The sequence below is a fragment of the Natrix helvetica genome (genome assembly GCF_964273705.1).
Source record: "Natrix helvetica genome assembly, chromosome: 7".
Taxonomy (NCBI): domain Eukaryota; kingdom Metazoa; phylum Chordata; class Lepidosauria; order Squamata; family Natricidae; genus Natrix; species Natrix helvetica.
Genome location: NC_138558.1, coordinates 23132687 through 23150035, shown reverse-complemented (window position 1 = coordinate 23150035; position 17349 = coordinate 23132687). Strand labels below are relative to the sequence as shown.

The 17349-nt window shown below is 36.3% G+C and overlaps 1 protein-coding gene across 4 annotated transcripts in view; it reads right to left on the bottom strand.

Moving 5' to 3' along the window:
• The window catches only part of NPNT (nephronectin), a 68489-nt gene that overhangs the window by 11193 nt on the left and 39947 nt on the right, over positions 1-17349 (bottom strand). For all 4 annotated transcript variants that reach the window (XM_081959936.1, XM_081959937.1, XM_081959938.1 and 1 more), the window contains 5 exons: positions 14309-14428; positions 12557-12676; positions 9308-9442; positions 7476-7598; positions 6107-6589 (listed from right to left, as the gene is read on the bottom strand). In XM_081959936.1, the coding sequence (XP_081816062.1) occupies positions 6107-6589; positions 7476-7598; positions 9308-9442; positions 12557-12676; positions 14309-14428 (981 nt within the window). The remainder of the gene's footprint in view (positions 1-6106; positions 6590-7475; positions 7599-9307; positions 9443-12556; positions 12677-14308; positions 14429-17349) is intronic.

Below are 17349 nucleotides of genomic sequence, written 5' to 3'. Positions count from 1 at the left end.
ATTTGTATAGGGCAGAGGCCGGCAACCTTAAACACTCCAAGAGCCACAAAGGTCCTAACAGGAAGCCTCCCGTTCAATTCTGGAGCTGACTGGAAGTCTGGTTCCCCCATCATAGAGTCTCCTCCTAGCATAGCGTCCTTTTTCCTCTACTTGTCCTAACTGAAAGCCCTATCAATTGTGGAGACGATCGGCGACAGCAGAAGGATGAAAGAGCCACATGTGGTTCCAGAGCCACAGGTTGCTGACCCCTAGTAAAGGCTCTCCTGCTTGAGCATGGGGTTGGACTAGAAAACACCCTCCCCCCAAGCTCCCTTCCAACTCTGTTATTATGTTATTTGCTTAACAATTGTGAGATTTGTTTAACAATCATGGCAGGAAGGTAACATAAACTAGTGTGACCCACTTAATGATTGTCTTAAGGAGTTCTGGTTCCAATTATGGTTTTAAGCCAAGAATTACCTGTACCTGTAAACCTAACCCTCACCATATGTAACATATTCCCTTATACATGGTCATCATAAAGTTTGTGAATTTGTTAGGAATCCAGATCTGTGTATGGAAAAAGTATGCTTCCTAAAGTTAAATTCTTATTGACAATACTATAGAAGAGCAAGCAATATACATACTACAGGTAAGTAGAGAGAACACCTTCCCAATTAAATCATTATGACATTCCCTTTGGAGGAAAAATCTAATTCTTTGTAACAATAATAGCATCAACACTCTTAAATTTAAAATTACCTTTCAATGTCCATAACTTTTATCTCAAAGTTCCTCCTAATTTGGAGCTAGGCCTACAAAAGGATCTAAATCTTTTGAAAGAATAATGCCTTAGGCCGTTTGCCACATGAAAGCTTGACAAATTGATGTAATCCAAAACACGAAAGGAATCTCACGTGGCGACTGTAGAGTTGGGCCTTTGATTTCATGTATAACAACTAAAGAATAACATGCAATTATTATAGCTTTAGACTACTCATATCAATATCTCTAAATGCCAAACTATTTGTGCTGTGTAACTAATATTTCCCAGAGAAACCAGCAAAAAACATAAGTGTTGAGCTCTTGATATTAAGGTTGTAATTCTTTCAGATTTACAGTCTGGGTTTTTAACTTCTGAGCAGACATGCCTAGGATCTTACAGGATAGGGACAATAAGCCTATGCTGAAATGTATAGTATAATGAAGCCTTTACCAAAAAAAAAAACCCCACAACCCTTTTCCTTTGGCTCTAAAGTTAAAGGTTCCCTTGTTCATGCGTGCTAGTCATTCCCAACTCTAGGGGGCGGTGCTCATCTCTGTTTCTAAGTCGAAGAGCCAGGCTGTCTGAAGACGTTTCTGTAGTCTTGTGGCCAACACGACTCAATGCCAAAGGCGCACAGAGCGCTGTTCCCTTCCCATCAAAGGTGGTTCCTATTTTTCTACTTGCATTTTTTACGTGCTAGGTTGGCAGGAGCTGGGACAAGTAAGGGGAGCTCACTCCATTATGCGACGCTAGAGATTCGAACCGCTAAACTGCCGACCTTCTGATTGACAAGCTCTGAGGAATTAGCCACTGAGGAATTCACTATTCTGCACTAAAGACCACAGTAGGTAAAGAGCACCTAGCTATATATAAAAAGGAGAAGACTGCAGAATGAATTAATTTGAGTGATTTATTAGTTAACATTCATTAAAAGGGTTTCCTCAATTAATTAAGCATCCTTGCATCTCTAAGCAACATAATGGATTTCTAAGTAGCAGGCAATCTCTTCCCCTCTCCCCCACCCTTCAAGCCCTGTTATTTCACCTCATTCTGGTATCAAGTTTCTGGGGGTATGAATGAAAAACACAAGGAGTATATACCAAAAATAAAAGCTGGTATGAGAATTCACCTATAGTATAAAGGTCATCCCAGCTGCCTAACTAAAGCAAGCAGGCCCCCATATTAGACAGCAGCAATAAGGGAAGATGCAGGAGGCATATGGTCTTTTTAGAGACAACGGTAAATCTATTATTTGAATTGATATGATAAGGGTCACAAGGTAAATGATTCAGAGAAGAAAAAAAACAGGATGGAAGCACGGTGAAATACTGTATGGTAGAGATGTCAACATCCAAGATACTTTAGAAGATATTCTCTATTCACAAGACCTGTACAGATGAAAGATGTAATTTGCTGGACATTTTGATTATTACCAAGTTGATGACGAGAAAGAAAAAAATGATCAACAACAAAGGTGTACATGGATATACGTAATTACAGCAGGATAGGTATATTGTTAGGCAACCTGAAAACTGGATGTGAGCAGATTATTTTGGTGGAGGTCTACACGTGTGGTTATTAAGATTAGATGCTGACTTGGATGCATAATCAATTGATAAGTCAAAGCATTTCCAGTTTTTCCAACCTCACCCTAGTCTGCATGGATAAACAGAAAGTTGCAAATCTTAAGTGTTTATTATCCATTAGGAAGCAGGATCATCGACACACATGGAACTGGAAAGATAAACTACTGTCAGTTGTAAGCATTTCAAAAGCCTGAATATAGTTAATTTCACTGCCCTTCGTTTTGAAGGAAAACATTTGCTTAGATTCAGAAAATCAGTCAGAAACTTAAACTGTGAGTTCCAAACCTGTTCCAACTTGATATGTTCTCTTTCCACAGGCTATAATATGTATTATATTGAGACAAAATGTGTGTGTGTGAATTTTTTTAACCCAATATAGTGCATGTACCTTCCCTTTTTTAATGCTCACTTATGTTTAATTTTCAGAGACCACCTGGACACATCCTGCAGTTTTTTAAGCAATGTTTTTCAGAAGTGGTTTGCCATTGCCTCCTTCCTAGGACTGAGGCAAACTGACTGGCTCAAGGTCACCCAGTTGGTATTGGGTCTAAGGCAGGACTAGAACTCATGGTCTCCCAGTTTCTAGCCTAATGTCTTAACCACTACACCAAACTTGCTCTCTGACATATACCTATCCTGCCCCAAAAAAACATGATTTACAAACCAGTGGATATGTTTATACAGCATGGTAAACAGAAAATATATATACTGGATTACAAACTCAGGCCTTGATTTTAATATAGCCTTTTATCATTTGAAGATAAGCTATATATTAAATTCTGGAAACTGAATGAATGATTGCAAGATATGCACATGATGAAAGATTAGAGCAAGTAAATGAAATTGTGTGCCTAGGTGGGATGCTTATTAAAAACAGGGAAATGGGTAGAGAAATTTTTTAAGGTATCAATATTGATAGAAAGGAATGGGTAGCAACAACTTATTTGATTTATTATTTATGTATTGTCCAAATTCAATATTGGACTAAACTGGAATAGTATGATTAGCATGTACTGTATATATACAAGTATAATTAAAGAGATGTAGGATAGGGGAAATATTGTGATTCTCCTGCATCAAATGAAAATATTTTATAGAGTGTCTAGATTTCAGCTTTACAGATAGAATAGACTAAATAACAGAATTGGAAGGACCTTGGAGGTTTCTAACCCCCTGCTTAAGCAGGAAACCCTACACCACTTCAGACAAATGGTTACCCAACATCCTCTTAAAAACTTCCAGTGTTGGGGCATTCACAACTTCTGGAGGCAAGCTGTTCCACTGATTAATTGTTCTAACTGTCAGGAAATTTCTCTTATTCTAAGTTGCTTCTCTCCTTGATTAGTTTCCACCCATTGCTTCTTGTCCTGCCTTCAGGTTCCTTGGAGAATAGTTTGACTCCCTTTTCTTTGTGGCAATCCTTGAGATATTGGAACACTGCTATCATCTCTCCCCTAGTCCTTTTTTTCATTAAACTAGACACAACCAGTTCCTGCAACCGTTCTTCATGTTTTAGCCTCCAGTCCCCTAATCATCTTTATTCTTCTTCCATGCACTCTTTCTAGAGTCTCAACATCTTTTTTACATCGGTTTATGTCTGTCTGTCTGTCCAACTATCCAGCCATCCATTTATCTATCTGTAGTTTATATAACCATCCATCTCACAAGCAAGTGAACCTGGGTGGTATACAGCAAAACTAAAACAAAACATATCTAAAAATCATTAAAAATATTAAAACCGTTAAAGAATTGTAAAAAACACTAAAAACCAGACTGATAGATGCAGGGATGTTAATAATAATGGAGCTACCTCATTAGATCAATGTCTCCTGCGGCCTCAGGCCTCCTGGCATAACCAGATCTTCAGGGACCTTCAGAATCTTAGATGTGATGAAGCCATCCTTACCTCAGGAGGGGGGGGGGGGACAGTGCAGGGATCGTAAATATTCTAACAGATTTTCCTGAACATTAGCTATTTTGTGAAAGTGCCATATTGCCAGTCATAGTTCAGATTTTTTTCTATCATAAGTACAAAATAAGCATCGACTCACATTGCATATTAGACTTTATGCAGAACAAAACAATGATATCTGTGAAATTTACATATCATTCATTTTTCATTTGCTGGATTTATATTATTTTATTTTATTTATTTATACATTTTATTTGCTGAACATCTTGTATCCAACAACTCTGGGTGGCAGAGTCCTATCCTGAATGTTCAGTAGCAACGTTTGCAAAATAATTTTTAAGAACCCTTAATAATTCTTACAGAGGATTATGAGGTCATACATCTTTTTTTTAAAAAAAATACTGGATATTCTTAGATAACATCTTCATCTTTCGGAAGCTTAACTGCTGCGTTTTCTGTCCCTAATTTATGAGGACTTTATACCTATAATATTTATTAAAGGTGGGAGATTCAAACAAACTGTCTTTTTGGGGAGGAAGAAAACTTTTTAAGAAAGTATTCTACTGGGAGTTGCTGAAATACAGCCAAAATCACTCCCAAAGTTACTCAGGAATGCACTTGTCCATGCAAGATAACAAAATTCATATTCTATTAGCTATGCAATATAACTGTTCTGGGCACCAAAGACGTTTTGAGATACACTACAAAATCTATAATTAACATCAGTTGTTAAAGATGCTAAAGATGAAACAGAACACTGGAGTATTTCTTGGCATGCATTCCAAAACATGCAAGTCATCAAATGTAATTTGTGGCATGAAGCTGGCTTGGCATGAAAATACTGCAATATTTGTAAGGCATCTCTCTAAATGAGGCTCCCTAACGAAGGAGCACCTTTAGAACCATGAAGCCTAAATGTCTCCAATTTGTTGAGCAGATTCCATAAAGCAGAAAGCAACAATTAGTTTTAACTTGATTTTCCATTTGATTCTTGAGCAAGTAGCCACAAGATGGTTTTGAGAATTCCCATGAAACAACATGTCTCTCAAAAACTAAATTAAACTTGGGTTCAAAATATTAACCCACTACATACTTGGTATTAATTTTTTTATTTAATTCATAGCCAAAGAATTGAGGCCTTTGAACTATGGTGCTGGAGGAGACTCCTGCGAGCCCCTTGGACTGCAAGACGATCAAACCAGTCAGTCCTAGAGGAGATCAACCTTGACTGCTCTCTAGAAGGCCAGATCCTGAAGATGAAACTCAAATATTTTGGCCACCTAATGAAAAGGAAGGAGAAAAGCCTGGTGCTGGGAAAGATTGAGGGAAGAAGAAGAAAGGGACGACAGAGAATGAGGTGGCTGGATGGAGTCGCTGAAGCAGTAGGTGTGAGTTTAAATGGACTCCAGAGGATGGTAGAAGATAGGAGGGCCTGGAGGAACATTGTCCATAGAGTTGTGATGGGTTGGACACGACTTTGCAACTAACAATAACAAAACCATCCTTCAGTGCATCATCCTGGTTTGTACTAGAAGCGGTAGAGAAAAGGGTTTTGCCACACAGGACATAAATGTATTCATTTTGATTATTCCTATCTTATTATGCATTCTTTAAAAGTAGTTTGTAACAGTAATAGTGATAGTATAGGAAATACCCTGAGACACAATTTAGAATTTTAGATTGTAAAATGTCACCTTGTGGAACAATATTAAAAACATGTCGTTTAACCCCCACAAATAGTTTTTGTCCTAACCCATCTCTTTCTCCCTTTCTTTTCTTATTCCTGCCCCCTGACTGATGGATTTAGTCCAGTTAATTAACTAGATTTCACATGAACACATAAGAAAATCTATCGTTACTTACTAAATACATCTCCTCGGGGTTTCTGTGGCTCAATTGGGATCCAATTGTCAACTGTAGGTCCCGGTTGTGGTGTAGTTTCACTAGGAAAAGGCAGTGGCTCCTGAGTTACTACTTTTGGCGTTGTTGTTGTTGTTGCTGCTGCTGTTGTTGTTGTTACAGGCTTAAATAGTACTGTGGGTTGTTGGGGAGGACTTGTCACTGGTGGAGATCTTGTCACTGGCCTGAAAGCTGGTCTTGTTATGGCAGGTTGTGTTGCCAATCTGGTATACGGTTTGTATGTTGGTTTCACGGTTGGTTTTGCTGTTGTCTTCACATAAGACTTTGGTGTAATTACGTATGGTACATATGGCAATTGGATGGGATATCTTGTACCACCAGATTCAGGTATTTTGTTGTTCATGCCACTGCTTCCTTTCAGAAAAGTTGAATTGCTTTTAAACACACTGTAGGGGTTAGATGGATCAATCATAATTTTAGGAATCCCTGGGGAAAAAAAATTGAGAAATGTGCAAAAATTAAGAAATGATGCAGTGTTAACTCTAACAAAAGCAACCACAAAACAAAACAAAACAGCAGGATTTCTAGACTAATATCAACATAAAAGTATTATGATGCTTGCTTATAGCATTGTGGATATCGTTTTCTATCTTTAATTCATGAGTACAATTTCCATATCTACGGTATATGGAATTATCAAATATTCAAGGGGATGCATTTTTTTCCATAAGTTGGATATGTAGTTCTTCAAAATAAACAGGACTTCTGTAGTTCCAACAAAACTAGACAGCGCCAGTTTGTAGAATTTTCTTGAAAGCTACTGCATTTTAACAGTAACAGAAATTATTCAGGTGTATGCTTGTAAATATAGTGGAGGCTTCACAGTTTTAAACTGTAAAATGTATAAGCAAATATGCATGGGCTTAAATATTATCTAAATTAAGTGATATTGAGGTATTTGTTCAATAGAAGAAAGCATATTCTTGGTGCATACATTACTCAAATTACCTGATCACAGAACCTTAGTATTCCAACCACTAGAAATACCCTACCAACTTTGGAAAATATATTTGTACACCAGCCTTTTAATGTTGCTACCAAAATGGTACAGATGTCCTGGTAGCGTCCAGATAACAGCAAAGATTTGGAATGTACAGTGTTTCCCTGTGACTACCCAGTGGTTATCTGGATTTAACTAGCCCAAATGTCAAAGCCCTAATATCAGGGCTCTTAAAACTTTCAGAATACTCTTCTTTTTTTTACAAGTGTTCTTGAAACTGAGATAACCACAAATGGATCTGAAAATTAGCTTCACAAAGAGGCCATGTCTCATTTGGATTCAGAATACAAGATTAAAAGGATCATTACGTACTTATGCAGTTTAATCCATCACCTCTGTACCCTTCTTTGCATTTACATTTGTAAGACCCTAGTGTATTGTAACACTGGGAATAACCTCCACACTGATATTGGCCAAGAGAGCATTCATCTATGTCTGTAACAGGGGGGGGGGAGACAAATACTATTTTAATGATTACAATCACACATTTGCATTTTCAAATTAACATTATTTCTTGTAAAAAAAAATGAAATAAATCCCATTGCTGTATTAAAATGCTACAATGCTAACGGTGAAAATTAAGATAGTAGGCAAATTATTTGAAGAGCCTTGAATGAATCTGAAATTTTAAGAAGGTCTCAGTGGACTTATACAAGCAACAAAATAATAAAAGGTTTGAATTTTTCGATACTTGAGTTTTGACTTATAAGCTTTTCTGTGATAATAGAATACTGAAGGCTACAAAAAAAAAAGAACCACATATTATAGGATGAATTCACATTGCTTGAAATTAATAGCCATGCTGTCTGGTGATCTTAAAAGTTGAATCTTAAATATCTAGATTGCTAGGAAAAATTCTATGAACTATGGTTTAGTAAGCATAGTAGCTGGGTTTCCAGGTGATGCTATGCAAAATCAAATATAACCCACGCTTTATCTTTTTGAGATATTTGAATCCAGCCAAAAAATTGCTTCACCCCCCACCAGCCCAGTTCTAATAGGACTAGTTTTTAAGTTCCCCCTCACTTCCTCCATAATTCAGGTCTGTCAGATCTGGGCAGAAAAAGTCCATATAATCAGTAGATGGTGATACTGAGTTTAAGTCTTCTATAGCCTAAATGGCTATCATGGATTTTACAGAAGATAAGGAAGTTACGTTCTAAAGCTCTCAATTTAGTTCTAGCATAGATAAATGTGAGTTCACTCTGATAATTCAAAAGGCTGGCTATAATGGAGACCCAGTGAGCGTAATCTCAGAATTCTACAGTTCCATAGCAATTAAAATAATGAAGCGGGCAAGAGATGATGGATAGATGATTCTTTTTTTTGGGGGGGGGGGTGTTGTTGTTCTGATTTGCTTTTCCTTTTCTCTCTCTTTCTTTTAAAGCATAGCAATTAAAGTACTGAAGTGGGCAAGAGATGATGGATAGATGCTTTCTCTTTTTTGTTGTTGTTCTGATTGGTTTTTCCTTTTCTCTCTCACTCTCTTTTTTTTAGGTGGGTAACAATTAGAAATTAGATAGGATAGAAAGATAAAGCCTTTTAATAAAGGGTGATAGGACTAAAGCTAGAATAAGTGATAGAAATAAGGGAAGGGGGAATATTAGTGTATACATTTTTACATAATAAAATATAAGTAACAAGAGAAAACATGGAATAATTGAATAACGATAAGATGGCAGCCTAATATAAATGTATTATTATTATTAGAAAAATATAAGTTAATTTAAACATAATAATTATGATTAACTTTATCAGTTTTACTTGTATTAGAATGAATGACACCCAGGTACCATACTGTTCACACATTAATTTGATATATTTCTAAAAAATAAAAACTTGGAAAAAAAAAAGAAAAAAGAATTCTACAGTTCTTGAAAGGTGAAGTTGCAAATTTGGCTAAACATGGTTTATGGATTTTTGTAGAAGAGAGGTCTCTGATTATACAAAAGACAATGACAATATTCAGGAAAACACGGGTATCAAATCCCTTCAGAGCTTCCCTGTTACACATGGCAGTTGAAGACAGAGAGAGCAAAGCAATCCTGTTCTCTTTCAGACGTATATTTTCCAAATGTGTGAAGTTGACTTTGGTGCAACAAATGTCTATAAATGGTTTTCTTTTATTGAATGATTTTCATTACCATGGCATTGGTATCTGCCTCCAATATACATCAAATCAAAGCCTTTATGACACTTGCAAATATAACTTCCAAAAGTGTTGACACATTTCCTGAATCGGGGACAGGTAACGCTTCCAGTGATGCATTCATCCACATCTACAAACAGAAGTCCATTAATAATCTGTAACAATGGGTTTCATATATTCAAATTCAAAAACACGTTTATCTTGGATAACCTGAAAGGCTAATAGTCTTCTGGGACATTACTTCTTAAGCATTATTAGTGCTGTGCAGAAATTACAGTTAAATTGTAAGATGAATATATGGATAACTCTACTTTTTCTACATAATATCCATCTTTTCAAATGGAAACTCTCACCCCTAATGTAGCCTAATTTTATGAAAAAGCGGTTTTAAATCCTGTGAAAAACAATTATGTGCAAAACATTCTGAATGTTAGAAAAGGAGTGATAAAGGAAGAATTGTTTAACTTAGGAAGAGGTAACTAAAATCTAGTATCTTTCAAAAGCACAATTTATTCTGATTTATTATAATTTATCCTGTTGCACAAGTGAAGTTTATTGGCAGATCTCCATGTTGAAAATCAAGTTCAGCCAAGGACACTAAATGGCTATTGAAAAGAATTGGTTCAATCCAATCATTGGAAAGTTTCATACCCAACTACAATGCTTGTCAAAAGCTTCATTAACTGTTTCTGGAAACTATTACAAATGGAACTATGTGTTCACATAATTATTTATAGAGAACATTTCCATGACTCCATGCATACCAGATTCTAGGGCTCAACACCAATATATGAAAAAGATACATTCATTATTTATATATATATTGCACAACACTGAAAGAAGGGATTTTGACTACTGAGTTAAATTTTCTGCTCTATTATGAATCCAACTGAAAATATCTGTATCTTTATCCAGTTTCTATCTGAACACAATAATATTAACACCATCAAGCAACAACATCTGCCTTTTAATCAGCTGTAGTGGTCCCCATGGCTTTTGGCACACTGGGTGCTATAATAAAAACAGCACTTGGAAAATCAGTGCATTGACAAAATTTCCATCTGTCAATTACAAAAGGCCACACTGCTTGGATCTGTATACATATACTATCCTGATACATTATGTTATCCTAGGTTCTTGGAAAGAACTTGATATGTATGAAAACCAATAGCAATAGCAATAGCACTTAGACTTATATACCGCTTCATAGTGCTTTTACAGCCCTCTCTAAGCAGTTTACAGAGTCAGCATATTGCTCCCAATAATCTGGGTGCTCATTTTACCCACCTCAGAAGGATGGAAGACTAAGTCAATCTTGAGCCTGGTGAGATTTGAACTGCCAAATTGCAAATAGTCAACAGAAGTAGCTTGCAGTACTGCACTCTAACCACTGCACCACCTCTGCTCAATACCAACTAAATAACTGGCAACTCTGATTTCACATTGTTTTGTTTATAATAATTTGGCTCACAGTGCAACCAACCACAATAATTTAACTTGTGTGTCATCTGACTCTAAATGACTCTGGGCTGCTCATCACAATCACACAAAGGAATTACAATAAAATCAATAAAAAATAAAAATAAAAGAGGGCTAGAGCGATGAAGTGAGGGGTCCCACTTTTCCTCACCAAAGGTCTGGGTAAAGAGTCATGTCTTCATGTCTCTATTAATCAAGAGCAGGTGGGGGTAACTGGTTCTTTGAAGGAACCTCATTCCAAAGAGCAGGGGCTACTACAAAGAAGGCACATTATATCTACATCCTCACATCCTGGACATAAATTGTTTCAACTTCTATCCTCAAAATAACACTATAGGGCACTCCACACCAGAACAACTAGGCACAAGGACATTTTTTTCCTGAATGCCACTCTGCTAAACAACTAATCCCCACAACACTGTCAAATTATTTACTAAGATTGTATTACTATTATTCTTCTCAGCCTTTCTATTACCTATCTACTCCCACTTATGATTATAACCATGTTGCTTGTATTTTTATAATTCATATTGCTTTATTTGTTTCCTAATAAGATTTGATTGCTTATTAGTAACCTATGACTATCACTAAGTGTTGTATCTTATGATTCTTGATTATTTTTTTCCTTTTTATGTACACTGAGAGTACATGCACCAAAGACAAATTCCTTATGTGTCCAATCACACTTGGCCAATAAAGAATAAAGAATCCTATAATTCAATGAATTCAAAGAATTCCATAAAGAATTCTATTCTATTCTATTCTAATTGTAAGTGGTCATAGGAGGAAGCAAGAAGGAGGAAGGCATAAGATGAACCATACAATCACAAAGCAAACTCTTGCATGCTACATCACAACACAATGACCCAACACACATTTCATCATTTTGGCATCATCATAAGGAACAGATACCTATCTCTGTAATAGTTTCTAAAAACAGTTAATTTTTACTTCTGACAAATATTGTGATATGGAGAAAGTACTTAAAACCATGTGATGATTTCCTGCAGTATTTAAAGTGAACAAATTCATTTCAGTGCTCAAGTGATGTTCTCCATTACTTTAGTATATTATTTCAGTCATATAATGCTCTTTATTTCCAAAAACTTTTTCTGAATGAGCTGTTCAGGTTGGTTATAAATATATGAAGATTCTTTACTTCTTAAAAATCATTCAGGTAATTTAACATTTTCAAGAACCAGAATGACTTTTTGTTTCTCTCTTTTTCCGCCCCACATCAATTGTGAATAATTCATTCATTACTGCATTTAAAACCAAAATGGCACTTTTTTCAGTCTTTCATCACTACAGATATCACTAACTCTAAGAATGTTTGTATGATTTTTTTCAATTTTATTCTTCTACACTGCTTTAAAAGTTCAACATGCCTAATAATTAACAGAATTCAAATGCCCAAGAATATTTTAAAAATCCACTAGGATATCAGGAATGGAGAACTGTTGTTTCTAAGAATTTGATTTTGCTTGAGTATTATTTTGATACAAGTCTGATATGTGCTCAACATTTCCTAGTAAATAGATTATTATAAAGCAGGGATATACAACTTTGGTCACTTTAAAGCTTGTGGACTTCAACTCCCAAATTCCCCAGCCAACATGTGTTAAAGTGGCCAAGCTTAGATACCCCTGTTATAAAGGCTCCTTTAGTTTCTAAAGTTCCCTCCTTCAAACAAAATTTATTCTGAAAAGCTGCCTAGAATTTCCCCATCTTGTGAAAGAGAGAAAAAAAATATTTTTTAACTCACCAATGCATGTTCTGCCATCTGGTGCTAGCTGTAACCCTGGTGAAGGACAGCGACAATGTATTTCCCCCTTAACCACATCACAGCCATACTGACAGTTTGCCATTGAACATGTGAGAGCATCTGTGGAGAAATTAATATGCTAATCAAATGCTTCAAAATGTTCCATGCTGTTATTTTTAAATTGCCATGCACTTTAGCAACAGAAAAAGCCAATGGAAACATTGTTGTGCTTAGCTTGTTGAGAACTTTCCTTCTTGATTGCAGAGAAAACTCTGTTATTTCTCTCATTCCCGATGTACTAAAATATAGTAGTCAAATTTATTTTAATAATAGAAAGGTGGAACTTCCTTTCTACTATTAAGACCTGTAGTACCGCAGTGGTTAGAATGCCATATTGCAGGCTAACTCTGCATTCCCACTTCCAGGAGTTTGATCCTGAATAGCTCAAGGTTGACTCAGTCTTCCATCCTTTCGAAAACGGTAAAATGAGGATCCAAATTGTTGGGGAAAATATACCAGGACAAAAATTTTCGCATCATAATGCATTGAGTACCAAATTTGATGAGTTTCAAAGCAGTTGAGTAACAAGGCATCACCGTATTCATCTTTCACTGCTTCCAATCACTCTGAAAATGCATTCTGTTTTCCATTACTTTGTGGATTCTCAAACATTCTCATTGCCACTTGCACATCTCTATCCCACCCATCCTTTCTTGGTGGGAGAAAGGAAGAATTAGAGTAGTGTGTTATTTCAAACACTCAGCACAGGTGGGGCAAGCCTGAATATTTGGAAAGGCTACAAGGACACAGAACATTCTTGGCAGAAAGTAGAAACCAGGCCTTTTGGTAGTTTTGTTTCTGATATCCTCTCAAGTCAAAATTGCCTGACTGGTTGAGCTTTAAAGTTTTTAAACCTGATCAGGATGAATGAAGATTGAGAAGCAGCAGCAAAAGAGAAATAACTGCTGAGAGAAATACAGGGAATGTTTCACCTGAGACTGAAAGTCAAATTACTGAAATGTGTGTAGGGGGGAGGGAGTTCCTAATGAAGAAAAATAGAGATGGAAGAAGGGGATAATCCTTCACAGAGAGAAAGAGGGACAGGGCAAGTTATTTTGTGAGTCATGAGGTGGTGGTGGAGAAGTCAGAGATAGAGGATAGACTTGAGGGTAGAGAGTAGTTAGTGGTTTTCTTGCCTAATATGACAGTCATACAATACAATTCCTTGGCTTCAAGGCTACTAAGCACTACTTTAAGAGCCTGTTAATTCTTGGGTTGGGCAGGAAGAAGAAATAATTTTATTTTATTGAATGTATATGCATAATTTGCATAGTCTGACCAACAATGATTAACTACTTTGTATGGTTTCATTACCGTCTGCAACAAATATTTATAACTAGGGGAGATGTGAATCTACTGCCAAGATAAGCTAAGAAGCCAATCTGTGCAAGAAGATTAATCAATTACTGTCAAGACCTGACCATTGAATTCTGACAGCAATACTGCAACTTAACAAACACCATTAATTCCTGCTATGTTATTGCCTTCCAAATATGACAGTTGTGAGTCACATCAAAAATGACTTTTGTATCCTGTGAAAATAAAACAAATGGAATGTTATTCCTTCTTTTTGTTTTGTTTTATGGTCTCATTTAATAAGAGTCCTTTGCTTAAGGCAAATTAACTCCTGCTTCCAAGGAATTCTACTGTTTTTTTTTTAAAAAAAATTGAAACAATGAGAACTTCACCTACTAGAACATGATCCGTCAGGCATAAGCATGTACCCATTCAGACAGTAACATTTGTAGCTTCCGTAAGTATTCATACATCGATGTTTGCAAGGCCTCGGTTTCAAGCCACATTCATTGAGATCTAAATCAGATATAGGGAGGGTGAGGAGGATGAAATAAAAACAAAGCAAACATTAAATGCTAGCATTTTGAAGTTTCAGGAATTTCAAAGTCTGTTCTTTTAGAAAAATAAGCCTGCTTTATATATTTAGCTGTCAGCTTTTTGGTTTTTTTTTTTTTAAAAATATACCTATAATTTGTTGAATGGACCACAGTGGGCTAGCTTGTACAGGAAGTTAAGCAGTAAATGTTGGCTTGTATAATACACTAAAATTCTAATTTGAATTTTTATATACTGTTTTCATATTTTGATGTTTTATTGTAGACCGCCCAGAGTCCCTCTTTAAAGGAGATGGGCAAAAATGTGATGAATAAATAAATACATACATACATGTACATACATGCATGCATGCATACATCCACACAAGCCACGTTGTAGTTTAGCATAACACCATCTGAATTAAGGCTGTGAATAGTTTTAAGCTTGTTGCCTTTGTGCAATATTCTCAATAACAAATGCTAATAAAATGTCTTTTATGGCAGTTCTGTTACTTATTCTTAGAACCAAGAATACATTTAGATTTTGATGAGTATGTTTAGTTAAACTGATGTAGTATGTTCTTTTTTAAAAAAAAAACCTTCACTTTGGTTAAGTGGTTGTCATGGGGAATCCAATCATTACTGGACAACATAAACCCAAACTTAGTGAATAGATAAAAATATACACAATATATTGTAGGAAAAATGTAATAGCTTATTGAAACTTTTACACTTTTCATTAAAGAAAAAACATCCTTTTTTTTAAACTCAACTTTAGATTGGGTTACAAACAGAACAGAAATCCACCTTTCTGTTTGTATTCCATAACAGATTTCTAAGATTGAATATATACAGCAATATTTTTATCAGTAACATGGTATATAATAAAACAAATATTAAAGGCTCCACTGTAAATTTCAATCACATATAAAAAAACCTAACCTTTGGTAGGGATTTCTCAAGTAGAAACAATTGTCTATAAATGAGCCACAAACTTATTTTGTGCATTCAGAATATAATTTAAGGCCATTAAGGCAGGCATAAGGTCACAAAGGGTTTTATACAATAACCACAGGGCAACCTTTACTCTTGAGTTGTGTTTTTTCAGTGACCTCAGCACCTTTGATCATTTACATGAACTATGCAGACAAAGCAACAGGAATGCACACATCTCCACGTGCCTTACAAATATACTGAATTGACATTTTAGAAACACAATCCAGTGCAGCATTTCAGATACAACCCTGCCACTCTCAGAACTAATTTTAAATCATTTTCAATCTACAGTAGTTGTAGTTATCTACATCATATAACCCTGGTTTGTTTGTTTTTCATCTATTCAGGCACAAAGCTGTAAGATACATCACATTCTTCTTCAATTCCAAGGCTTGCCTAAGATTGAAATAAGAATGATTAGGGCAAGATTAACCATTTTTATGGTACCGTTACGTATTCTTCTCCCCAAAGTTTCCAGTTTTAGCTCACTGTTTTAGCCAGTGATGCTATACCAGTATAGTGGAAATTATATAAAGGGAAGGACTAGTTAGAGATGTGATGGCAAACCTATGGCACACATGCCAGAGGTGGCACACTGAGCCCTCTCTGTGGGTGTATGCACCGTCGCCAGCTGCTCTTCTGCTTTCTGGTGCACACATGCGTGCTGGCCAGCTGGCTTTCGTGGGTGCCGGAAAATGGCCTGAAAAACGCCCAAAAAACAGGTCATTTTTCAAGCCATTTTCTTGGCTGTTTTCCAGGCCATTTTCGGGCTGGTTTTGGTCCAAAAAACAGCCTCAAAATGGCCAGGGAAACGGCCTGGAAAAAAGCCTGAAAACAGCCCAAAAATAGACATGTGCTTGCTAGCCAGCTAGTCTTTGAGTTTCTGGTGCTCCGGTGTACATGCGTGCGGTTTCCAGTTTGGGCACTCCGTGCCGAAAAGGTTTGCCATCACTGAGTTAGAGCTAAACATGTCACTACTTAGTTTAGTCAAAAAAGTGTAACTACTTTAATAAACCACCATACATGTTGCGTTTTTCAAAAAGATCAGAAAATGTGTCCCCTAAACATCTTCCTTAGAATACTCTATGAACTTAAAAAGGGTAAATCTAGCAAGGTGGGTTGAATATAACAAAAAGTTACAAAAACATTAATTATCAAAACCTTTTTTTAAAAAAAAATCCACTTCAGTCTACTGTTTCTTTGCACTTTGAAAACAATTTAATAAGAAATGCTTTAGCAAGATTTGGTTTTGTTGGTGGCTGAGATTTTTCTTCATAACCAGGGGCTACGGATACACACAAACAGGGTACCACTAAAATAGTAACATGGGAATATTGTCATCAGTACAACTATATATTGAAGAGCGTATAGAGAAAGCTAGGTGTTGAAGCAGCCCTTTCAAAAAAGCCAGTCTCAAAAGCGCAGGCTGCCAAGCTTAGCTACTGCATTATAGGAGGAGGAATGGTTATTGCTTTTCTTAGAAAGCAAAGGGCTTATGTGTGCTATCATTGCAGAGCAATTTCGAGCTAAAATATATAATGAAGACTTAACAGTTGCCCCCTAACAATGAAATATAACACTTGCTTCTAACAATGAAATATAAATCTGCTTTTCAGATTTCATAAAATCAAAACTTTTAATCACTTTTAACTGCTGGATCCGTGATGGCGACCCTATGGAATGCGTGCTCAAAGTGACACATGAAGCCATGTCGCCCGGCACACCTGGCTTTGCCTATTTGTCTTCCGGGTTTCTGGCACGCATGCATGCATGACAATCAGCTGTCCATCTCACATGCAGCAGAGTCAAAAACCAGTGTGTGCATGTGCACCAGTCAGCAGATTTTTGGGTGTGCATGTATGCTAGAACCTAAAAGTTCAGCTTTTCCAGAGTGTGATCCCTTCATGC